The sequence below is a fragment of the Acartia tonsa genome, chromosome 12 (genome assembly GCF_053477335.1).
Source record: "Acartia tonsa isolate MP-2025a chromosome 12, ASM5347733v1, whole genome shotgun sequence".
NCBI classification, from domain to species: domain Eukaryota; kingdom Metazoa; phylum Arthropoda; class Copepoda; order Calanoida; family Acartiidae; genus Acartia; species Acartia tonsa.
In genome coordinates this window covers 1,784,207-1,811,238 of record NC_137271.1, presented here as the reverse complement: position 1 = coordinate 1,811,238, position 27,032 = coordinate 1,784,207, and the positions used below count along the sequence as shown (strand labels likewise).

The following is a 27,032-nucleotide window of genomic DNA, read 5'->3' as shown; positions in this document are numbered from 1 at the left end:
TAATATCTATACAAAAATCGCGGCATTTGCTTGTTGTTGTTAAATGTAAACAAGTTAAATTTGTTGTCTTTTATGGATGCGGCTTATTGTTTGTTTATCATATAAAGATTCAAAATCAAGGTGATACCAATTAATTAAAAATAACCAAAATTATCTTTTATTTGATTTATAACATTATAGTTTAAAGTGACATTTTTTATTATATTACTTTTAAAATAATTAAAATTATCAACTTTATTTCTTAGGAAATTTAAACATAAACAATTTGGAATAAATAGTTGACATTTAATTAAGATAAAATATTTGAGTAGGTATTTTTCTAAAAAGGGTGCTTTTTATTAAATTAAAAGTAAGGTGTTAATTTAACCAACTTAAGACTGTTAGGATAAAATAATAACTTAGTTTCTGACCTATTTCTTAAAATTTATTTTTCACTTTCTTGAATATTTCTAAAATTATTTTACATGTTATTTTTACTTGAATCTCATTATTTTTTTCAGATTGATAAGATGATTATTTAAAAAATAAGAGAGTAAGAACTTTAATCTGTGTTAAAATAAAAATTCAGGTGGTTTAATGTAAAAATCAATTGTGTATATGATTGAAAAATGGTCTTGTACTTGACTTTTTAAATCAAGGAAGTAGTGGCATGAAAGTATTTAAGCTTAAATAATAGGATAACCTCATTTCATTGCGTGCGGACACACACACAACACAAAGTCTACTACCCATCTTCTTAGGTTCTGAGATTCACATGCAAAAGCTGCCACAGAAGTAAATAATCAACACCTCAGGACTTCTCTAAAATTGCAGACATTAAACATATTAAATGCAATATGGCAGGTGTTACACAAAATCAGGATAAAAGGAGTTAATGTGATAATCTTGTAATGCCCTGAACACATCTCCACCTCAATATTGTTCCGAGATCATAACATAACATTGACTTATAATTTTACATTCTGCTCATATGTTATAAGCTGTAGAAAGTATGTTTGTTGTTATGTATTTTTTCTTATCAAGAATTAAATAATATTTCTGGCATTTAAAGGCAACTTCTAGTTTTGATTTATTTTTAAAATGTTATAATTTCACCTTTATCAATGTTTTTTAACAATAACTTTCAAATTCATTTTGAAAACTTAAATAGCTTAGGTAGTTTTGTTATTTACTTGTATTTTTAAAATAATATATAGAACATACCTACCTACTTTATATGTTAAAATTATTCTTTCTTCAGAAAATAAAAAATGTTATGAAATTAATGAGAAGAAAGAATAGAAACTGTAGATTATAGTTTATAATAAGGAAATAAAGGTGAGTCAAAGGTGTTTATCATTATAGAAGATGAGAGCAAAATATTTGTAATTTTTTTAGTCTGTGAGTTATTTAAAAGCAGTAAAAACATAACTTTTGTACCAGGGTTAAAAAATGTCAAAATCTCGATTCCATGCAATATATCAACAACAAAGGATGCTTTTATATCCTATTACAACAAATATGGTTCTCCCTTACAGTGCAGCTTTTTATAGGCCCAAGGAAAAGGCTTAACTATTGTTGGGGGGGGGGGAGGGGGGGTATAATTTCCCCCTCCAAAAATACCTTCGCTCCTTTAAAGACCTCTGGTGGCATAGCTGATAGTATAATTCATTGTAAAACTATTTTTTTAGTTTAATTTTTTTCAATTTAGGTTTTTAGAATGTTCTAGCTATAAGCTCTGGTGTTAGAAATTAATAAATGCTTATTTAAGATGAATATAAACTTTTGTTCTTGTATATATTACTTTAATTATTTTAGACTGCTGAGGAAATATTGTTGTACCAGTCAGAACTTGGGTCTTTAAAGAGTTTCAGATTAAAATCATAACATATAGGTAAGTAGTTTTAGTACCATTGTAAATCTATAATTCATTTGTGCAGGATCTATATTAATATAGCTTCTCCAACATCAAATAGAAAATTATAATTCTTATTCTCAAAAATTTGGAGTATCTACTTGCTAATTGTATTACAAATAATTGTGTTCTTATGTATAGCAATAAGATACAAACATCATATAATAACAATTGATTTTAATATTTTAAATTATTTAGTATCAGACATAAGACTCGCAATACTGCAGTATATTACTTATTATCAAGTATGGCAGGTGTCCTATATTAATACCATGAAATTAATATACATTATAATAGTAAACAATTACTGAGTAGATACTTTTTATTGTTTTAAATTATATGAGTTTACAATTTCAGAATTGTGACTGTTGCCACTGTAGCAATATCAAATATATTCTATAATTATATAACAGCATAGAATAATGGATAGTGAAAAAGAGAAAAATTCTTGTCAGATTTGTGGCAAAACATTTTCTACAGCTTATAATAGAGATATTCACATGAAATATCATACTGGTGAGAAACTATATTCATGTGAGATTTGTGGTAAATCATTTAGTCGCTCTCACAATAGAGATGTACATATGAGAACACATACAAGAGAGAAACCTTATTTGTGTGAGATATGTAATAAAACATTTACTCAATCTCATCATAGAGATTCTCATATGAGAACACACACTGGTGAGAAACCATATTCATGTAAAATATGTGATAAATCATTCTCACAATCAAAAAGTAGAGACATTCATATGAGAACACATACTGGTGAGAAAACATATTCATGTAATATATGTGAGAAATCATTTATCACAGCTAAAAATAAAGATTTACATATGAGAACACACACGAGAGAGAAACCATATTCATGTAAAATATGTGATAAATCATTCTCACAATCAAATAATAGAGACATTCATATGAGAACACATACTGGTGAGAAAACATATTCATGTAACATATGTTACAAATCATTCACCACATCTCAAAGTAAAGATATTCATATGAGAACACACACTGGTGAGAAACCATATTCATGCAATATATGTGAGAAATCATTCACCACAGCTCAAAGTAAAAATGCACATATGAGAACTCATACTGGTGAGAAACCATATTCATGTCAAATATGTGGTAAAGCATTTTCTTTACCTCATCATAAAAAAACTCATGTAAGAACCCATAATGGAGAGAAACCATATTCATGTAAAGTATGTGGAAAATCATTCTCACAAAAAGGATATAGAGACATTCATGTTAGGAAACATACTACAGGAAAGAAACTAGATACATCTGACAAGTGCAGTAAATCATTCCTTGAAGTTAATAAACATAAGACTGTACATAAGGACAACTACAATGGTCTACTATCAACAATGAAACCTGTTTTTGTCAAGCTAAGGAAACTTTCACCTTTAGAAATAAAATCATTGTCTGAAATAGACAATGAACACAGTCTTGATTCTATTAGTGAAGAAGAAACTCTAAATAAAGATCCTTTCACAATTCAGATAGATGAAACAATTACAACTGTTGTAGAGGAAACTAAAGAGAAAGATCTTGATCTTATAAATACAAGATGTGAAATTAAAAATGAAGAATTTATAGAAAATGTGTTTATTGAACCTCTTACTACTAAAGATGAACCTGTTCATAATAATGATGTTATTATTATGAATGTAAAAGAAGAAGTTAAGGAAGAAGAAACTCTTGCTGATGATTCTCTCTCTATTAAAGATGAGCCTGCTTTCATTGACAAAGCTGATGTAGATGTTAATGTAAAAGAAGAAGAAACTGGTGATTATCTCTATGATAGTGACAATATTGATCATTCAGAGGTTTATGAAAATATTAATGAAATTGATATTAAAGAGTTTAAACTTGAAGAACCTGATGTTTAGTTCCTAATCTAATAACCAACCTATTTTGTTTTGTATGTTTTATAGGCAGTAATATCTATTCTTGTAAATTCTTGTTATAATGTATTATATTGTTATCAATAATTGAATGATTCTGTACATCAATCTGTCTGTCTGTAGAAATAGTAAATGTATTAGGACTTCTTGACTCTTATTAAAGATAAACTGTTAGAATTATTTGAAAAGATTCCTTACACCCTATTCCCTATGACCATTTAGTGTATTATTTTTTAAGTCCGCCAGTAATGCTATTAGTGATATTTGTAGTAATAATTTTGTTAAATGCTAACCATTCAAGACAGTCTCTCATAAATGTATATTTTAATTTAAATATCAAAGCTGTAAAATATATTATTATGAAATTGTATTTTTTTTATCCAGCACTGAATGATTTTTATCTTCAAAGGCACCTTCTTTATTTCGTTTTATTTGAGTTTTACAAATTTTATTATGATAGAAATCTTTTTTTATGCTTTTTTTAAACAATGATTTTAAGCCTCGAAAATTTATTTTATGTTTGGTAAAATACCATTAACATATTTTTTTAAAAAGTTCTGTGAATGACATTTAACAATTTAAGGTATCTAGTTTAGTGGTCCTATATAAGTTTCTGTTAGTAGTATAAATAACTACAGGGTATAAAATTAAAATTGTTTAAGAAATGCAGAAATTTTCACTATTTTAAATTTGAATTAATTTTGTTGAACCCCTTTAACAATAAATTTGTTTTGCTCTTACAAACTTATATTTTTTGCTAACTTTCTATGTATTTTTTTTATATACAGAATATACTTTATAAATTAAAATTATTTTTTTTCAGATAAATCCAAAATGAAATGGAATAAATGTGGAGAATATATAAGAACTGCAGATGAAAATTAGGAAATAGAGGTGAGCAAAATATTTTTATTGTTTTCAATAAATTTACAAAAAAAGGAATATGAATTTCTAGTAGCAAAGCTACTCTATAATTTTCTTGTCAACATTCCCATCATCTTGGGGCATATTTTAATATTTATTGATACTCTAGGCCAGACATACCTAGTAGTTTTGTATTCTCAGATTTCATTAGTTCCATATTATTGCAGGCTACTAACCCTTTGAAAGAAAGACTACTCAAAATGTAAATGTTATGTATATGGACCAAGATTTAAGCTTTCACTGAAAAAAGAATTATATTTAAAAAGAGAGTTTTAATAGTCAAAACTGTTTTTTCTTCTTTCCATTGTAATAGAGTGGTAATAATTGTACTTTTATAAAAAATGTTAAACTCTAAATTATGAAATTTTAATTTTGTACTGTGTTAATATATGTCTATTTTTTTTAAAAATACCACTCATATAGGTACCTACTTAGTTTCTATAGATATACATAGATAGAGATAAAGATATATATAGATATAAGATTATAACTTCTATCTATATCTTCTTGTGTGTAGAATCAGTTTTTAATAACTTTATAATCCATTCTTTATTCCCTGGAACAAAAAAATATGTATTCCTTGTCATGGTAGTGATTACAATTAATAAAATAATTCTATTTTATGTTAAAATAATTTAAAGTATTTTTTTCTTTCCTCTAGTGACTATTTTGCTCTCTGACAGATTTAGAGTTCTAATATAATGCACGAGGGTCTTAATTAGAAGATTTTTTAATTATTTTTGAAGAATTTTTAAAATTTATTAAGATCCTCGGAAAAAGAAAGCAATTTCTGTACTACATCCATCTTTTCTAAAATATCTATGTAGTCATTATTTGTTTCTGCTAAGAAACAGCAGCATTCCCTTTCTTAAATTAAATAAATTTTTTTAGCCTGATGAGGAAATATTGATGATTGTAGAAGTCATAGCTGAGGTATCAACATAAGTTTTTTATACACTTGGTAAGTTTTTATATTAGTGTAGCATTACTAATTTAAATTTATAATTCTTAAATTTGATAGTATTTCTCTTTTTGATAATGACTTTACAAAAAATCAAGATTTTTTGTAATTTTAAAGTTTAATAATGACTTTACAGAAAATGAAGATTGTTTAATTTAAAAGTAATTAGGTAGCTATTAGCTAAATGTATAAATAAAAAATTATAATTCTACATTCAATTGTGTTCTTATGTATATCAATAATTTTGATATTTCAAGTATTATTAAGTATCGGACATTAGGTGTGGCAGGTGTCCTATTCTTATACCCTTCAAATACATGTAGATTATAATAATAAAAAAATAATTGTATTCTTGTCTAAAGCAATGAGATACAACTATCAGTTGATAACAATAAATTTGTTATTATTTAATTATTTATATCGGGTATCAGACTCACTTATAATACTGCAATACATTACTTACCATTAAATCCAGCAGGTGTCCTTTTTCTTGTCCATCCAATAATATTTATAATAAAGTAAAGAAAGAATTGATAAGTTGATACTTTAGTTTATTTGAAATTATAAAAGTTTACTATTTCAGATTTGTTACTGATGCCGCTGTAGGAATATCAAATATCTATAATTATATAACAGCATAGAATAATGGATAGTGAAAAAGAGAAGAAGTCTTGTCAGATTTGTGGCAAAACATTTAGTACAGCTAGTAATAGAGACATTCATATGAGAATACATACTCTAGAGAAACCATATTCATGTGAAATATGTGGAAAATCATTCTCACGAGCAGATAGTGAGATAGACATATGAGGACACACACTGGAGAGAAACCATATTCTTGCCAAATATGTGCTAAATCATTCACCACGGCTCATGGTAAAGATTATCATATGAGAACACATACGGGTGAGAAACCATATTCATGTGAAATATGTTCTAAATCATTCTCTCAGTCTGGTGATAGAGATAGACATATGAGAACACATACAGGGGAGAAACCTTATTCATGTAAAATATGTGGTAAATCATTCTCTCTTTCTCATCATAAAGATACTCATATGAGAACACATACAGGAGAGAAACCCTATTCATGTGAAATATGTGGTAAATCTTTCCCCACAGCCCATAATAAAGACACTCATATTAGAACACACACTAAAGAGAAACCATATTCATGTGAAATATGTGGAAAAACATTTACTTCATCCCAGCATAAAGATAAACATATGAGAACAAGAGAGAAACCATATTCATGTATTATATGTAGTAAATGTGATATATACAGGGTGAGTCAGAAAAAACTGAGTTTTTCGATTTTCAGAAACAACCAGAAGGAATACAGAAAAAATAATTATATGTTCTTGTTCTCTGTACAAAAGCACATCAAACTTGTAAAAGGTGTTCTTCATTATCTCTAAAAATGCGGCCTCTATGATAGGTGTATGGTGTCAAAAAATGCCTTGTGTGAAAAATGTTGATCAAGAAAAATTTTAAAAACTCATCTATTTTGTATAAAAAAAATCTTAAAATTTCAATATTTATTTAGAAAAAGTTCTAAGAAAAGTACTTTAATGAGTTTTAAAGGTGTAATGCTTTTTGGCTCCTCACAAAAGCATTTTTAGAATACTGCAATTTGTCATTTTTTCATATTTCTTGATTGTGATGCATGTGGTTTAAAAGAATCTTCTATAATAACGTAGCTTATGGTAAAAAGAAAAAAAACCTTTTTATTTGAAAAAAAAATCTCTTAGGATAAAAAAGTTATCAAGGTTTGAATTTTTAAAATAAAAATGCCTTTTAGAAACCCTACCCCAATTAAATGAAGTTATTATGATGGATTATAACACACAAGTATAATTTGTCAAAAGGGGGTGGAGATTTTGGAGATTAAATCCAGTCTTGCACCAAATATAGAGGAAATTCAGGGGGAAGGGGGAGGAATTTAGGTAACAAGATGAAATATTTCCGGTCATGAGCTGGTTTTCCGGTCATTGAGTATTAAATCTTAACAATAAATTACAACAAAACGTTTGATTTATAATGTGATAATTTAATTTTAATAAATTGTATTTTAAGATGTTAAATATTTACAATCTGTTGAATAAAAATTTTAGTAATAAAAAAATATGTTTGTTTATTTTTTTGGAATGGTAGACATTTTTTATTATAAATAAATCTACATAAAAAGTACAAAATAATGGCCAAAAAAGTCATCACAAACACTTTTTGAAATCTTTATGTTCTAAAAAGCAACGTTGTTTTCAGAGATATTCAAAAACACCTTTTCTAAGTTTAATGTACATTTTTATAGAGAACAAGAACCTATAATTGTTTTTTCCATATTCCTACTGATTGTATCAGAAAATCGGAAAACTCAGTTTTTTCTGACTCACCCTGTATACATGTGATATATGTGCTAAATCATTTTCACACATGAAAACACATACTAGTGAGAAACCATATTCATGTGAAAATGAATTCATTTCAGCTCATGGTAAAGATTATCATATGAAAACACATACTAGTGAGAGACCATATTCATGTAATATATGTGAGAAATCATTCACCACAGCTTAGCATAAAGATACACATATGAGAACTCACACTGGGGAAAAACCATATTCATGTGATATATGTTGTAAATCATTCTCAAGGAAGGGACTTAAAGATACTGACATGAGAACACATACAGGTGAGAAACCATATTCATGTGAAATTTGTGGTAAATCTTTTACTCAATCAAGCATCAGAAACAAACATGCTAAGACTCATGAAGTACATACTACAATTTGTCCACATCAACAATGAAAAGTCTGATATGAAATTTATTAACAAAGGTGTACCTCAAGGATCTATTTTAGGACCCTTACTATTTTTAATTTATATCAATGACTTAGCTAAATGTACTACTCTATTTACATTACTTTTTGCTGATGATACCAGTTTCTTAATTTCAGGTAAAAACCTTCATGACATTATTAATATTCTTAATATTGAATTAAGAAAAATAACTTATTGGTTTAGAACTAATGAGTTAAGCCTACATCCATTGAAAACTAAATTTATGATATTTACAAAAGATGAATCAACAATTGACTTTGATAGCATTAGTATTAATCTTGATCACAATAATGATAACCAAAATGATCCAAATTTGATACACAAACTTTCATATGTCAACTCAAGGAGTGAAACACCTGCAATTAAATTTCTAGGTGTTTATCTTGATCCTAAATTAAACTTTAAATATCATATTGATATGATAAATAAAAAGATTTCACGCTCATTATTCGCTATAAATGCTGCAAAACATGTTATTGGTGGAAAAGCATTGCTAACACTATACAATTCACTTGTCCATAGTCATCTTACATATTGTGCTCCAATTTGGGGAAGTGCAACAGCATCAACGCTTGATAAACTTGTAAAACAGCAAAAAAAAGCACTGAGAATAATTACAAACTCAAAATATAATGCACATACTACAATTTTATATAAAAATTTAGAAATTCTTCCTGTAACTCAACAAATTGTCTATTCTAAATTACAATTTATGTTTGATTACGTTCATCATAGGCTTCCATGTTCTTTTGATAACTTATGGATAAGAAATAGCACAAGAACAACAAGAGTTCTTAGAAATAATCAACAGTACAATGTTCCATTTGTTAGACTTGAGACATTTAAAAAATTTCCTTACTCTGATCTACCAAAGCTATGGAATGAAATCATTATTCCTAATACTAATCCTAATCCTGAAAATGAAAATAATAATGATGAGGTTATATATACTTTTAGCACAGTTATGTCAAGAAAACAATTTTGTATGAAACTTAAAGATTTTTTGTTGGAAAAACTTAATTTTATTTGTAATAGAGAAAACTGTACTGAGTGCATAAACAGATCTTAAAAAATGATTTCATAAAATACCTAGTGATTTTTTTTTTATTAAGGGGGGGGGGGTTGTCCTTTGGCGGGGAGGGTAGGGCAGGGTTGAATATAGGGCAAAGATCAAAGTGGCATTCTATAAAAAGATATTATTTTGAAATGAGAAACATCTATTATTTTTTTTTAAAATAACATAATGACAATTACTAGAATTATTGCTTTTTTATCCTTTTCATGTTTTTTTTTCTTTCTCCTTTCTTTTTTAAATAAAAACTTTACTTATTAATCTTCAATGATATTTTAAAATTTAAAATATGGTATTAAAATTATATACAACAATGATCTATCTTAATATTTTTCCTTTTTTATTCTCTTTGCTTTTATACTTGATTTATTTTGTTTTGTTTTTCTCTAAGTTCCTTTATCTATTTTTTTTCATCTTTCTTATTATTTACTGATTTCTCTTACATAATATAAATGTTTATTTGTGTTTTTTTTCTCTTTTTTTACCATCCTTACAACTCAATTTAACTAAATTAAAGTTTCAATTTTCCCTTTCACATTTAATATGTTTCATATTCTTTTTATTTCTTTTCGTATTTCCTAAAAAGGGGCTTCAGGAATCAAATACACTATCCCCATTTTGGTCAAGATAGTACTCCTGTAGCTCCTGGTGCATATCCTGAAAATTTTCCTTCTTTTCCACCAATTTATACTACGTTAATAATTAAACTCTTAGTCAATATTATTTTATTTTTTTGTATGAGATTAAACATCATAATGTAAACTCTAAATTGTCGATAGATAGCAGCAATTTAGAGTATTGTATGTGCTATCTCCTAAGCTGGGGGGTACCTGGCAGCACCAAATAAACATTATTATTATTATTACTGAGAATAATATACATGTTAGTGACAACAATATTGATATTATTGACAACACTATTGAAAATCTCGAATTTGAACAAGTATTTATAAATGAAGAGGACAAAACTAATATTTCTTAAATAAAAACAGAAAACGCTGAAATAGAAGTTGAAGAAGAAGATTTGGTGAAAAAATATTGGGAAGAATTTACTTCAGATTTGCCCTAGTACCCATCTTGTATGAATATAATTATAAATAGCTTTATGTTTCTAATTATAGAATAAGGAAAATAAGGAAGAATAAACTTAAATGGAATAAACACGGCACTGTTGTTGAAAAGAGACTATCCAAGGAAAAACACACAGCTCAATTGCAGGAATATATTTCGATTAAATCACATCTAATCTTTGTCAACCTGCACAAAATTAACCATATTTCATATATTTATAATAAAATCAGATACCTATTTTAAAAAAATATAGGTTATTTTAAAGTAAAGAAACAAAAAAATAATGAAAAAGTGCTCGGAAATAAAAAGAATAAGTTAAATGTATTATTATGAATATGGTTTTCCCTTCTTTATCATAGTTCTTTACTTAAACAAATATATTTATTCATTTTTATCTTCTAATATATTTTAAACATTTTATATTTTATTTTTATATCTTACAAAATCAGAATAGCAAAGGTTCTTATATTTAATTTCTTTAAATTTTTTATATTTCAAATGTATAAAAAAAAATTAATTTTAATTACATAAAAGAAGCTGGGAGTTTATTTGATAAATAATAAAATTAACACTAAATGTGAGATTTTTTCTCTGCAGCGCATTTAATAATTTTAATTTTTATTCAGATCAGATGCTTACTTCAATTAGACATTGTTTCTAGAAAGCTTCTTTATTTATATTCTTAGATTTGAATTATATTTCTTTCTAACTATTACAACAAACCATTCTAAAGCTATATTGATGTATTTATGAACAAACATAGTATTGAGTTGTTTATATTAAATTTTGTATCCTTATTTTAGAAAAACTTAAAATCCACATTGACTTTAAAAGATTTAAATATGATCTTCAAAACTAGAAAATATTTACTTTGCATGTTAATATTTAAATAAAAGTACAATTTAATAAGTTTGTATTTTGTAAATTGTCATATTTTTGATTATGATTATTTTGTTTCATATTTCCACATTGTATAGTTTCTCATATGTATAATATTTTTTTTCAGATTTAAAGAAGAAATTGAAATGATATGAAACATAAGAAAAAGAACTCTAACCAAAGATTATTTATAAATACAGGTGTTTATTTTTACTGTTTAAATAAACCTAATTATAATAAAAATTAAAGTAATTACCCACAATAACATGAAAAATAAAAGCTTATTTTTACTGGAAAGAAATTTTAAACAAACTATGAATTACTTTGATCTAATATAAGAAAAATATTCATTAACCAACCAAAATTTTTGTAATTGCTCATTAATAGTGTAGCTCCTCCACGATTTATGTAAGGATGGTATGTTAGGGTATGTTAGAATGACCCTATTCATCAGGAACTTTTTATAATGTCCATGAAATTGTATAATTAAGGAAATGTTCTTGTTATCCTACTATTTTTTTAATGTTTATTGTCTGTCTGATTTGTAGAGCTTTGATTTTGTGGATTTGTTTTCTATGTAGTTCAGTTTCATGTTTATTAAACTTGAATCTTTTAACTAAAATTATAATCTATTATTATTAATTAAACATTATTAACATTCTATTGGACTACACTTGTACCTTTACAATTAACTAGTTGACTTGTCCCTATTCTCCCGGGAAAGGCGGGGGATGTCAGTAAAACCACCCTAAGAAATATATAAAGCTCCCCTTAAAGTATAAACCAGTATTTTCTGAGATCTTTAGCATTCAGACAAAAAGCTTAACTATGAACTTTTTATATTGTAATAAGTAAATGTATGTTTAGTTTTATATTTTAAAATACCACTTATGTAGATACCTACTTATAAAGCTTATATACATAAAAAAAAACTGGTACATAAGCCTAGTTCAATGGAATAAAAATCAAGAATATATATTTTTATGCTTTTTTTAGCCTTTTTGGCATATTTTGATATAAAAACTTTATTTTAAGTATTTCATTTGTCTATTTATAAGAAAGTTTATTAAATGATTAAGCTTGTCGGGCTAGGCAGGTGTCAAGCAGGGTTTAAGGTCATTTTTTACATTTATTGTACTAAATTTTTGATTTTTAAGGCAAAGAATTTAAAATTCATAGCTAAAATAAGCATAAGACTCACCTGAGGCTAAGCCCTGTTTCATAAATTAACATTATTAATTGTCAAAGATGATATTTTATTTTTGCCGCTATGTTATGAAGTGATTGCATCATGCTATTGGAAATCAGCTGCTCATTTAACTGGCAGATTTAGTTGTGAAAGGTTTGTTTTAATTATTGTGACTTAAGTTCAATCAGTTTTATTACATTTTTTATTCCAACTTTTTGTTCAAATTAGGAAAAATAGACCTACCAAGGATTACTCATGCCAAGTTTCATAACAAAATCCAAATTGATTACAAGATGGTTGCAATACCCCCCCCCCCTTTATTAAGAAGTAAAAAATTTAAAAGGAAACTTTATTAATAACTTACAAAAGAATATTTGATATACTTTGCATATTATTAACCTTATTTTTGTATTAATTTTATTATTTGATTTTAGTCTGAGGAAATATTGTTGGTTGTACCAGGGAGAACTGAGGTCTCTAAATAGTTTATGATACATCATATTTTGAAAGGTAAGTGTCTTAATTAGAAAATCAATTCTTCAATAATTTCCTCTAGATCTAGTGTCATAGTAATACATCTCACTTAATAAGTTAATAATCATTTAACTATACCCTAAATATGGCAGGTGTCCTATTTTATTATCATTCTATTAACCAAGTTACAATAATGAAAGAATAGCAACTTACCATAAAATGTTTAACAAAATAATGTAGATTTTAAACACTATTTTTTTTTAATTTGCGATTCCTAAAACGTTTTAGCACCATGCCTTACTCTAAAAACCTTAAAGCTTCTAATATAAACATTGTGTAGTAGCATCTAGGGGCTCAATACTCAATGTAGGAGGGGTGTAGAAGAATATAGCATAAAATGTTCACTTTTTCATCTGATTTGTAGAGCTCTATTATTGTTGATGTTGTCCTCCACTTTTTTTTTTTATAAATTTTAGCTTTATTTTTATAAAATAATTGTTAACGTCTTAAACTTGAATCTTTCAACTAAATATTGTAATTAATTGCTAATTAGAATTTAATTTTTAGGATTGAGACTTGAATTAATGAAGGAATAATAACAACAGATAATTATGGAAACTCAAGAGAAGAAGAAGCATGAGTGTAAGATTTGTAGTATAGCATTTAGTACAGCTCAAAATAGAGACAGGCATATGAGAACCCATACTGGTGAGAAACCATATTCCTGTGAGATTTGTTTTAAATCATTCACCACAGCTCAAAATAAAGATAATCATATGAAAACACATACAGGTGAGAAACCATATTCTTGTGAAATATGTGGTAAGTCATTCTCACAGTTAGGAAATAAAGATATCCATATGAGAACACATACTGGTGAAAAACCATATTCATGTCAAATATGTGGTAAATCATTCTCTCTATCTCATCATAAATATTTTCATATGAGAACACATACAGGAGAGAAAGCATATTCGTGTGAGATATGTAATAAAACATTTACTCAATCTTATCATAAAGATTCTCATATGAAAACACATACTCGAGAGAAACCCTATTCTTGTGAAATATGTAATAAAACATTTACTCAATCAAACCATAAAGAATGTCATATGAGAACACATACAAGAGTGAAACCATATTCATGTCAATTATGTGAGAAATCATTTACTACATCTAAGAAAATACATATGAGAATACATACAGGGGAGAAACCATATTCTTGTAGTATATGTGATAAGTCATTCTCACAGCGTGGTCATAAGGATTTTCATATGAAAACACACATTGGAGAGAAACCATATTCATGTGACATATGTGGTAAATCATTCACTACATCACAGTACAGAGATAAACATGAGAAAGCACACAATGACAAATATATTTTTTTACAATCAACAATGAAACCTGTTTGTGTGATGATAAAAAAATTATCATTATTAGAAATTAAAGAACTGAGTGAAAAATGCATTGAAAATAATGGAAATGCTATTATTAAAAGTGATAATGTTATCGATATTAGTGACAATACTATTGATAATACTGAGCTAAAGGAAGGTGACACAACTAATATTTCTCAAGCAAAAACTGAAAATGCTAAGATAGAAGTTGATGAAGAAGATTTGGTGAAAAAGTATTGGGAAGAATTTACATCAGATTTACCTGAAATTAAGGAAGAAGAAACTCTAAATAAAGATCCTCTCACAGTTCAGATAGATAAGGATGGTAAAACTACAAATGCTGTAGAAGAAACTAACGCATTGAAATCTTTTAGCTGTGTTATTTGCAGTAAAATATTTTCTAGTCATGATCTTCTAAATATTCATAAATATGTTCATCCTTTAGTGAAAGAGAAGAGTATGAATATTGAAGAAACTTGCAAAGAGAATTGTATCTCTGTTAAAAAGGAAGATGTTGATATTTATATAAAAGAAGAAACATCTGGTGATTATCTATCTGATAATGAAAATATTTATGATAAAGACTCATATGACAATATTGATAAAATTGATATTGAAGAATTCAAACTTGAAGAACCTTATGTATAGTTTTACCTTTTTATCAACCTATTATATGAATATATATTTTGTTAAAATGATATCATGTATTATAGTTAAAGATATTCATGGCATCCTTTTTTCAAATTAACTTCTATTGATATGTATTAATTTTCATTTTCTAAAAAAATGGTTTTCTTGTGCCATGATTTGAAATAAATTTCAATTTTTACATATTCTTTATCTTATGCCTTGCAATGTTGACACTTAAATTCGATATTAGGTTATTTTCTTATCAATATTGATTTATTTTGCGATCAAAAGGGGGCGGATGTGCCACTTTTTGAAATAAAAAGGTAAACGCGCATGATACCAGCCCATAAAAGAGTTACAGCTCTAAAATTCGGCACAGCAGTTGCTTTTGTGGAAAAAAATATGGAACTGTGAAGAAACGGCGGCGGAACCTTTTTTTTTGCCTTTTTTCGCCATAATAGACAATTTTCAATCATCTCAAATAAACTTTTTTTTCATAAAAATTTCTCTTATATTTTAACTTGACTCTTGTATTTTAGAACTCTTTTATGAGCTGAGATCATGCGTGTTTTACTTTTGGTTTCAAAAAGTGGCACATCCGCCCCCCCCCCCCTTTATATATTGGATTGCATAATTTTATTATATATATTGTTTAAATTTGTATGCTACCACTTTATTTTTTCAGATATAAAGAATGAAATGAATTTTAAAAAGTAAGAACTTTGGTATGGGAGGGAAATAATACTTTAGGTGAGTAAGTTTTGTTTATCACTACAAGGGATAAACAATTAAACAAAACAATTATAATTAGAAGAAATCTTAATTTGGAAGAAATTTAAATTACATACCTATGTATTTATTGATAATATTTTCTCTATGCCAGACATACCTATGTATTTATTGATAATATTTACTCTAGGCCAGACATACCTATGTATTTATTGATAATATTTACTCTATTCCAGACATACCTATGTATTTATTGATAATATTTACTCTAGGCCAGACATACCTATGTATTTATTGATAATATTTACTCTATTCCAGACATACTTATGTATTTATTGATAATATTTTCTCTATGCCAGACATACCTATGTATTTATTGATAATATTTACTCTAGGCCAGACATACCTATGTATTTATTGATAATATTTACTCTATTCCAGACATACTTATGTATTTATTGATAATATTTACTCTAAGCCAGACATACTTATGTATTTATTGATAATATTTACTCTATGCCAGACATACCTATGTATTTATTGATAATATTTACTCTATTCCAGACAAACCTATGTATTTATTGATAATATTTACTCTATGCCAGACATATCTATGTATTTATTGATAATATTTACTCTATGCCAGACATACCTATGTATTTATTGATAATATTTACACTATGCCAGACATACCTATGTATTTATTAATAATATTTACTCTATGCCAGACATACCTATGTATTTATTAATAATATTTACTCTGTGCCAGACATATTTATTGATAATTATTAATGGGTTTTATACTGTATTAATATAATCTTCAGCTGATTACTTTTTAAATTTCAGGTTTGTGACTGATGCCACTGTAGGAATATCAAATATCTATGATTATATAACAGCATAAAATAATGGATAGTGAAAAAGAGAAGAACTCTTGTCATATTTGTGGCAAAATACTTAGTACAGCTCAAAGTAGAGACAGACATATGAGAACTCACACAGGTGAGAAACCATATTCATGTGATATATGCAGTAAATCTTTCACCACAGCTCAAAGTAAAGACACTCATATGAAAACACATACAAGAGAGAAACCATATTCATGTGAAATATGTAATAAAACATTTTCTGTGTCTAGTAATAAAATTGTGCATATGAGAACTCATACTGGTGAGAAACCATATTCATGTGAAATATGTGGTAAATCATTTAGTCGTTCTCACCATAAAGATGCACATATGAGAACACATACAAGAGAGAAACCTTATATGTGTGAGATATGTAATAAAACATTTACTCAATCTCATCATAAAGATTCTCATATGAGAACACATACTGGTGAAAAACCATATTCATGTGAAATATGTAATAAAACATTTACTCAATCTCAGAATAAAGATAAACATATGAGAATACATACCCAAGAGAAACCATACTCCTGTGAAATATGTATTAGATCATTCTTGGATAAAGGCAATAGAGATAAACATATGAAAATACATACAAGTGAGAAACCATATTCATGTCATATTTGTTCTAAATCATTCACCAGATCAAGTTATAAAAATAAACATATGAGAACTCACACTGGTGAGAAACCTTATTTATGTAGTATATGTTGTAAATCATTCGCCACAACTCATGGTAAAAATTACCATATGAGAACACACATTGGAGAAAAACCATATTCATGTGATGTATGTGGTAAGTCATTCTGTAGCTCAAGTAGTAAAAATAAACATATTAGAACACATACTGGTGAGAAACCATATTCATGTGATGTATGTGGTAAATCGTTCTCAGACATAGGCAATAAGAATAAACATATGAGAACTCATATTGAGGAGAAATCATATGCATGTAATATATGTTCTAAATCATTCTCGCAGTCTGGTGCTAAAGATTGTCATATGAGATCACATACAGGTGAGAAACCATATTCATGTGAAATATGTGGTAAATCATTCACTACATCACAGTATAGGGATAAACATGAGATAGCACACAATGACAAATATGTTCACTTACAGTCAACAATGAAACCTGTTAGTGTGATGATAAAGAAACTTTCACCATTAGAAATTAAAGAAGTGAGTGAAAAATGTATTAAAAATAATGACAATTATTCTAATATAAGTGACAACAATGCTAATTTTAGTGACAACAATATTGATAATCCGGAGTTAAAGGAAAAGGACTTGACTATTATTTCTCAAGAAAATGCTGAAATAGAAGAAGAAGATTTGTTGAAAAAATATTGGGAAGAATTTACCTCAGATTTACCTCAAACTAATGAAGAAGAAACTCTTGCTAATGATTCTCTCTCTATTAAAGAGGAGTCTGTTTTCATTGACAAAGCTGATGCAGATGTTAATGTAAAAGAAGAAGAAACTGGTGATTATTTCTATGATTGTGACAATATTGATAAAATTGATATTGAAGAGTTTAAACTTGAAGAACCTGATGTTTAGTTCCTAATATATTTAATCTGCCTGTAAATATTTCTATTTTGTTTCAACAATTAAATATTAAAAGCTGTAATATCTATTCTTGTAAATTCTTCTTATAATGTATTTTTTGATCATTAATTAAATATTATAAGCTGTTTTATCTATCAATTTTGCTTCAAACATTACCATGCAATAAAAGCAATATCTTGGTCTTTAAACCATTGATTTGATTTAAATCTTATTTAGTTTATAAATAAAAGCTTTTTTTTCAAAACAATCTTATTTCCTAACATAACAATTTTCATACCTAGTTTTTTATGTACTGCAATTTACTATATTTTCTGCTTAAATGAATTTTCTTAATGATAGCTTTAATTTTATGTATTATTTTTATCTATTAATTATGTTCAATACATGTGTTGGATATGAAAATTAAATTAGGCAAGTTTAAAGTTCAAATTCATTTGTATTTTATTAATGCACAGAACATACTTCATATGTTAAAATATATTTTTTTCAGAAAAATACAAAATGTAATGAAATGAATGAGGAATAGGAACTGTAGATTTACTGTAAAGGTTAGTAAAATGTGCTTATTAAACATTTTACAGAATGTTGGATTTTTTTCTCAATAGAGTTTCAAAACTCTGTCTTAGGCTTACCTCATACAGGCGGAGATGCTGTCCATGACATTCAAAGGCCATGGTCCAACAACCCAGGATAACCAAGCGGAGCCTTTTCTGGCTTTTTGATTGCACAACCTTTGTCTGAGAAGTCCTAACTGTGCATGGTAATTAGTTGCGCCTGTTTTGGGCAAAGGCATTCCCCCTACTCTTACTATTAATGTCGCGCACCTGACATAGTAGCAGTAAAAACCATATTGAATCTTTAGTTATGACGCGGTGTTAAGCCAAGATTCGAACCTATCACCTCCATGACGACAAGCAAGTGCGCTATGTGTTGAGCCACGGTCGCAGGATTATTCCTCTGTCCCTTGTAATTGTATACTTGCTCTTTTATAATAAAACTCTAAATAATTAACTATTAATTTTGTAATATGTGTAATGTGTATACATGTTTAGTTTTTTTTAATTACTACTTATATAGGTACCTAGTTGTGAAGCTTCTATATATATACATATATAAATATATTAGGGTTGGGCCGGGTATCCGGTGAGGCCGGATATCCGGCAATATAATATTTTATATTTTACAACAAAAATTTCTGCTTTTTTAATTATAAATGGCAGTAATTTTCTTATTATTGAAGCTATAAGAACATTTTTTTCTGAATATGTTTATCTTTTTGTAAATTTTATATTAGAAATCTCAAAACATAAATTTTGGCGGGGGCAGCAGTACTTGGCAGCTGCCAGCCTCAAACTGGCGGTCGGCAGGTAAACAGCAACGGATTTTATGAAATTGTAATATTTCATGAAGACATATAAAAAGCCTAAATTTAAAATTTGAAGTCTCTAATTCAAAAATTGCTGTCACAGGGACCGTTTAAAGATTTCTGGAGACCTGGAGGTTCAGGACTTGCAGGACTATACCTGGAACCTGAAATCGACTTGAACGCCTATATTTCATATGAGGATGTTTGACTATAGAATATTTAAGTATTTGATAACATGAAATGCTTTGTTTAAGTTAAAAAAAAATGTTTTTACTTTTTACCTGAATGACCTTGCCAGGTTTGCTGGCATCCTGTGCCCGCCAGGAAGAAGCATTAAAAAAATTCCAACTCTCAGTAATGTGTTTTTTTGAAAGTCATTTAGTTATAGCCCTCTACCTTTTATACAGAGAAAATGTACAGGGGGGGAAGGGGGCATGCATTCAATGCCACCTCCCCGCCCATCCTCCAACAGGGGTTAACATTACAGATTGAGGGTAGTAATAGTTTATTAGTTTAATTGCTTAGAAGAAAGATCATTTAATAGTTACACAATTTTAAGTTTTAACTTACCATTATATCCAGCAGGTGTCCTTTTTCTTGTCCATCCAATAATATTTATAATAAAGTAAAGAAAGAATTGATAAGTAGATACTTTATTTTATTTGAAATTATAAAAGTTTACTATTTCAGATTTGTAACTGATGCCACTGTAGGAATATCAAATATCTATAATTATTTAACAGCATAGAATAATGGATAGTGAAAAAGAGAAGAACTCTTGTCAGATTTGTGGCAAAACATTTAGTACAGCTAGTAATAGAGACATTCATATGAGAATACATACCGGAAAGAAACCTTTTTCATGTGAAATATGTGGTAATTCATTCACACAATTAGGTAGTAGAGACACTCATATGAGAACACATACTCGTGAGAAACCATATTCATGTGAAATATGTGAGAAATCATTCTCCACGTCAAGTATTAAAGACAGACATATGAGAACACATACAGGAGAGAAACCTTATTCATGTAATCTATGTGGGAAATCATTTACTCAAGCTCAAAGTAAAGATATTCATATGAGAATTCATACTGGTGAGAAACCATTTTCATGTCAAATATGTGAGAAATCATTTACTACATCCAGTAGTAAGTCTAAACATATGAGAATACATACAGGTGAAAAACCATATTCATGTGAAATATGTGGTAAGTCATTCTCTCGATCTCATTATAAAGATTTACATATGAAAACACATACTGGAGAGAAACCATATTCTTGCCAAATATGCTCCAAATCATTCACCACAGCTCAAAACAAAGATATTCATATGAGAACACACACTGGTGAGAAACCATATTCATGTGACATATGTGGAAAATCATTCTCACAATTAGGTAATAAAGATATACATATGAGAACTCATACTGGAGTAAAACCATACTCATGTAAAATATGTGAAAATACATTCTCCAGTTCAAGTCATAAAGAAAGACATATGAGAACCCATACTGGTGAGAAACCATATTCTTGTAGTATATGTGGTAGGTCATTCTCACGGTCTGGTGATAAAGATAAACATATGAGAACACATACAGGAGAAAAACCATATTCCTGTAGTGTTTGTGGAAAAGCATTGTCAAGCAGCCGAAAGAAACATGTTAAGACTCATGAAGTACATACTAGTGAGAATAATATATCTGTTAGTGACAACAATATTGATATTAGTGACAACAATATTGATATTAGTGACAACAATATTGAAAATCCTGAATTTGAACAAGTATTTATAAAGGAAGAGGACAAAACTAATATTTCTCAAGTAAAAACAGAAAATGCTGAAATGCAAGTTGAAGAAGAAGATTTGGTGAAAAAATATTGGGAAGAATTTACTTCAGATTTTCCTTAGTACCTAGCTACTACAAAAGACATTGTTATCAATAATGATAATTCTGTAAATTTTAGTATGTTGTTAATATTAAAATTCTATGTTTGCCATATATATTCTTATTTTACTAGAGTTAATGCTTTATAAGTACCTAGATACTATAGTTAAAATTAAAATAATGTGAATATTTGAATAAGAATGTGTAAAAAATATTTAAGGTTTATATCCTAAATTACTTCAGAAATATTTTCACTTTGATTTACCTTGTTTCATGTGTAATATTCTTTTTATGATGTTTTTTATTAAATATTTTTTTTAATCTAAAAACCTAATACATCTCATCTGATATTGTATCGTTTCAAACAGTTTATTTACAATTTTTATATAATTTTTCTTTCTTTGAATGGGAAAACTAATTCTTCTTTTGTTATTTTCTGGTTTATTTTAAGAATTAAATTTGACAAAAATCCTTTTTTTCAAATAGCAAATCTATTATAATACAACCTTTCTTCCTCTTGTTTGATATCCTATTATTTAAATTAGTAGGCTTTATTTGTCTGTAGCGAATGATCTTGCTAACCAAAGAACAGATATGGTTCTTAACATGTCCAGGGAAGGATTTTACCTATTTTGAGGGAGGGTATCTTCATCCTCCCAAAAAATACCTCCTCCCCTAAGAATTAAACAAAGATTTTTTTTTAAAACTTAAATTAAAAAGAGATAGTGGACTTCCCCCTCCCTTTAACCTAAGGCCCCTAGAGGCCAATAGTTCGGTAGCCACTAGTTAAAGAATAAAAATAAAGTGATTTGAAATGCTTCTTCAGGTTGAATAAGATAATATTCTAAGAGAACCATATACAAAGTTAAAACTCCATAAACAAGTTAGAAATTATTAATTGCAATGTAATGTCCCACAAGAAAATTATGTTAAACTTAATTTTGTATAAATACTTCCTATTTAATTTACACATATCTATAATTATTAACAAAAATATTACCTACCTAGTGTAAATATTATTTTATTCATAATGATATTGATAATTAAAAACAAAAATATTACCTACCTGCTGTAGTTTTAATATTTTATATATCAATTTCCCATATAACCTAATTATATATTTTTTCCAGATTAATGAAATGAAATGAAAGAAATGAGATAAAAAATATAAAGAACTGAATCCCTGGTTAAAATTTCAGGTGATAATTTTTTGCCAAAATTATCCCCAAAAAATAGGTTAGAGTCATCTGATAATCAAATATACCCTAAGAAAATACTAATAAATGCTTTAAGGAAGGTTACTTTTAAGAAGAAAATTTAAATCCACAAAATATAATGCTGTTATATTATCAAGTTAGAACAAAATAAGGAAAAACTTTGTATGAAAGAATCTAGCCCTATGTTTCATTTTAAATCATGTATTTCTCAAGAATTCTTTAAAAGTTCCTGGATTCATTAATTCATCTGGTACTAGAAATGTATAAATATTTATTTAGCATGAATATTAAATCTTTTTTTGTTGTACATATTCATTGAATCGTTTTAGGCCGTTGAGTAAGAACTTGGGTCACTAAAGAGTATCAGAAAAATATATAGGTAAGTATTTTTAGTTCCACTGTAAATCTATAATTTATTTGTACAGGATTTATAGTAAAATAGATTCTCTAACAATGAATTTAAAATTTAAAATCTTATTCTCAAAAAATTAGGAGTATCTCCTTGATAATTGTATTACAAATAATTGTGTTCTTATGTATAGCATTGAGATACAACCATCAGACAATAACAAGGTGAGGGGGGGGGGAGAGTTTGTACACTTCTATGAAATTTTAGTATAAAATTTTACCCTGGACGTTTTGGCTTGTTTTTATATTTATCAATCCAATTCTTTTTGCGAAATCTCTCATATGATTGGATGATTGAAACTTTGAAAATTGATTTTTGGCACTTCTCTTCTAGGGGCTAGTGGGGTAATGGAACTTTTTTACATAAATGAGTAAATTAGCCACCAAATATTTCATTTTGGCACTTCTAGGGGCTTCTAAGCTCAAATCTTATAAATTTTGTATTTGGAGGGTTGTTTTATCCCAAAAGTCCCTAGATGGATAGATACTAATTCTTATATTTATGTGAAAATAGTTTCCAAAAAATATTTTATAATGAGGCATAAGACTCACTATATTACTTCTCATTAAGTATGACAGGTTTCCTATTTTAATACCATTGAAATGAATATACATTATAATAATAAAGAATTAATAAGTAAATAATTTATTTTATTAAAAATTATATAAGTTTACTATTTCAGATTTGTGACTGATGCCACTGTAGGAATATTAAATATTTATAATTATATAACAGCTTAAAATAATGGATTGTGAAAAAGAGAAGAACTCTTGTCAGATTTGTGGCAAAACATTTAGTACAGTTCAAAGTAGAGACATTCATATTAGAACACATACAGGAGAGAAACCATATTCATGTGAAATATGTGGTAAATCATTTACTCAATATCAGCACAAAAATGCACATATGAGAACACACACAGGAAAGAAACCATACTCATGTGAAATATGTGGTAAATCATTCACCACAGCTCAAAGTAAAGATACTCATATGAAAATACATACTCGTGAGAAACCATATTCTTGTGAAATATGTGGTAAGTCATTCTCACAGTATGGTCATAAAGATAGACATATGAGAACACATACTGGTGAGAAACCATATTCATGTGAAATATGTAGAAAATCCTTCTCTCTATCTCATCATAAATATTCACATATGAGAACACATACAGTAGAGAAACCATATTCATGTGAAATATGTGGAAAATCATTTACAACAGCTCAAAGTAAAGATACTCATATGATAACACATACAGAAGATAAACCATATTCCTGTAATATATGTCGTAAAGTATTCTCCACAGCTCAAAGTAAAGGGAGGCATATGAGAATACATACTGGTGAGAAACCATTTTCATGTCAAATATGTGAGAAATCATTTACTACATCTGGTGATAAGAATAAACACATGAGAATACATACTGGTGAGAAACCTTATTCATGTGACATATGTGAGAAATCATTTTCTGTGTGTAGTAATAAAATTGCGCATGTGAAAACTCATACAGGTGAGAAACCATATTCATGTAATATATGTGGAAAATCATTCTCAGAGAAAAGAAATAGAGACAGACATGTTAGGAAACATTTTACTGGAAAGAAACTAGTTACATCTGACAAGTGCAGTAAATTATTTCTGGATGGTAATAAACAGAATACTGTACATACGTACAACTACAATGGTCTACTATCAACAATGAAACCTGTTTGTGTCAAGCTAAGGAAACTTTCAACATTAGAAATAAAATCATTGTCTGAAATAAATAATAAACACAGACTTGATTCTATTAGTAAAGAAGAAACTCCTAATAAAGATCATCTCACAATTCAGATAGATGGAACATTTACAACTGTTGTAGAGGAAACTAAAGAGCTTGATCATATAAACATGATAGGTGAATACATAAATGAAGAAGATGTCATTACTACTAAAGATGAACATGTGAATAATGATGAAGCTCCAAATATCATGAATGTAAAAAAAGAAATAAAGAACCAAGAAACTCTTGCTAAAGACCCTCTCTCTATTAAAGAAGAGCCTGCTTTCATTGACAAAGCAGATCCAGATGTTAATATAAAAGAAGAAGAAACTGGTGATTATCTCTATATTGACAATATTGATCATTCAGAGGTTTATGAAAATATTAATGAAGAAGAAACTCTTAATAAAGATCCTCTCAAAGTTCAGATAGATAAGGATGGTAAAACTACAAATGTTGTAGAAGAAACTAATGCACTGAAATCTTTTAGCTGTATTTTTTGCAGTAAAATATTTTCAAGTCATGAGCTTCTAAATATTCATAAATATGTTCATAAAGAGGAAGATGTTGATATTTATATAAAAGAAGAAACATCTGGTGATTATCTATCTGATAATGAAAATATTTATGATAAAGAATCTTATGACAATATTGATAAAATTGATATTGAAGAATTTAAACTTGAAGAACCTGATGTTTAATTTTATGTAAAAATGTTATCATGAATTTTAGTTCAAAATATTGAAATTTTTGCATGGCATTCCAATTCCTATCTTTTTAAAAATTAACTATCATTTTTGAAAAACTTTTTCTCATTTCATAATTTTAAATATTTTGAGAAATGTATATTTATGAGAAATTAATAGATTTTTTTCTATATTATTTATTTTCATGCTGTACAATCAATGATATTTGCAATCAAAACTAAATATAATATTATAATGTTGTATAATGCATTGCATAAATATATTGTCTTTTTATTGTATGCTACTATCTTATTTTTTTCAGATATAAAGAATGAATTTAAAGGATAGGTAAATTAAGAACTGTAGCTGTGGGAGGAAAATATACTTTAGGTGAGTAATTTTCGTTCCTTATTACAAGGGATATCTAATTATATAAGACAATTATTATCAGTACAAAACTTATTTTTTTCAAGTATATAGATTAAAAGGCAAAAAAACTAATGCAAAACTAAAATTGAATATATTTCTTTCCAGCCATTTTTCTGATAATATATCTATATATTAACAAAAAGCAATACAAATACAAACTTTATAAGCAATACAAAAATATCTAATATTATTATCTATATTATTTAGAAGGTGACTGTGTAAGAATCAAGATTTATGTTCTATATTTTTATAGAGAATATTGACAAATTTGGAAAACGCAGTTTTTTTTAAACGCCCTGCATATGATATTCCTTTTCTCTATTTTTTTTTTAAATAACTTTTTTCTTTTTTAAAAAAGATTTTTTTATTTAATGATTTGAAATAATTATTTTTTATAAGTAGGTACCTATGAGAAATCAATCATTTTTTACTATTTTTTATTTTCATTCTGTACAATGCAATGTTAAAATGTTGCATAATGCATTTTTATATTATCATTACAGTTCCAATTAAAGTTGTATTCTTCAATTTTATTTTTTACAGATATAAAGAAGGAAATAAATTAAGAACTGTGAGTGGGAAATAAAACTTTAGGTGATTAAGTTTTGTTCAATAATACAAGGGATATATATAAGACAATATTATTATCAGTACATATCTTATTTTGGAGAAATTTAAATTGCAAAAAGATTTTAAGCAAAACTGAAATTGGATATATTTCTATTTTACAGCCAATCTTGTGATAATCAATTATGATATTCATTAAATTGATCTTTATAAGCAATACAAAAATATCTATATTATTATCTCTATT

The 27,032-nt window shown here is 27.4% G+C and overlaps 3 protein-coding genes across 3 annotated transcripts; all 3 read left to right on the top strand.

Annotated features, from left to right (window-relative positions):
- The first annotated feature begins 1,238 nt into the window (after window positions 1-1,238).
- On the top strand, window positions 1,239-4,015 carry LOC145334205 (uncharacterized). The gene is made up of 3 exons (XM_080179578.1): window positions 1,239-1,317; window positions 1,798-1,873; window positions 2,252-4,015. The coding sequence occupies exon 3, from the start codon at window positions 2,317-2,319 to the stop codon at window positions 3,793-3,795; it is 1,479 nt and encodes a 492-aa protein (XP_080035704.1). The 5' UTR covers window positions 1,239-1,317; window positions 1,798-1,873; window positions 2,252-2,316; the 3' UTR covers window positions 3,796-4,015.
- A 12,820-nt stretch (window positions 4,016-16,835) lies between these two features.
- Window positions 16,836-18,458, top strand: LOC145334537 (uncharacterized). The gene has a single exon (XM_080179998.1). The coding sequence runs from the start codon at window positions 16,888-16,890 to the stop codon at window positions 18,448-18,450; it is 1,563 nt and encodes a 520-aa protein (XP_080036124.1). The 5' UTR covers window positions 16,836-16,887; the 3' UTR covers window positions 18,451-18,458.
- Window positions 18,459-24,038: 5,580 nt separating this feature from the next.
- On the top strand, window positions 24,039-25,850 carry LOC145333903 (uncharacterized). The gene has a single exon (XM_080179167.1). It carries the CDS (start codon window positions 24,086-24,088, stop codon window positions 25,802-25,804), a length of 1,719 nt encoding a protein of 572 aa, XP_080035293.1. The 5' UTR covers window positions 24,039-24,085; the 3' UTR covers window positions 25,805-25,850.
- The last annotated feature ends 1,182 nt before the right edge of the window (window positions 25,851-27,032 follow it).

Excerpts from the sequence above, each read along its gene's own strand:
- LOC145334537 (XM_080179998.1), top strand. The coding sequence starts at position 16,888 with ATGGATAGTGAAAAAGAGAAGAACTCTTGTCATATTTGTGGCAAAATA.
- LOC145334205 (XM_080179578.1), top strand. The coding sequence starts at position 2,317 with ATGGATAGTGAAAAAGAGAAAAATTCTTGTCAGATTTGTGGCAAAACA.
- LOC145333903 (XM_080179167.1), top strand. The coding sequence starts at position 24,086 with ATGGATTGTGAAAAAGAGAAGAACTCTTGTCAGATTTGTGGCAAAACA.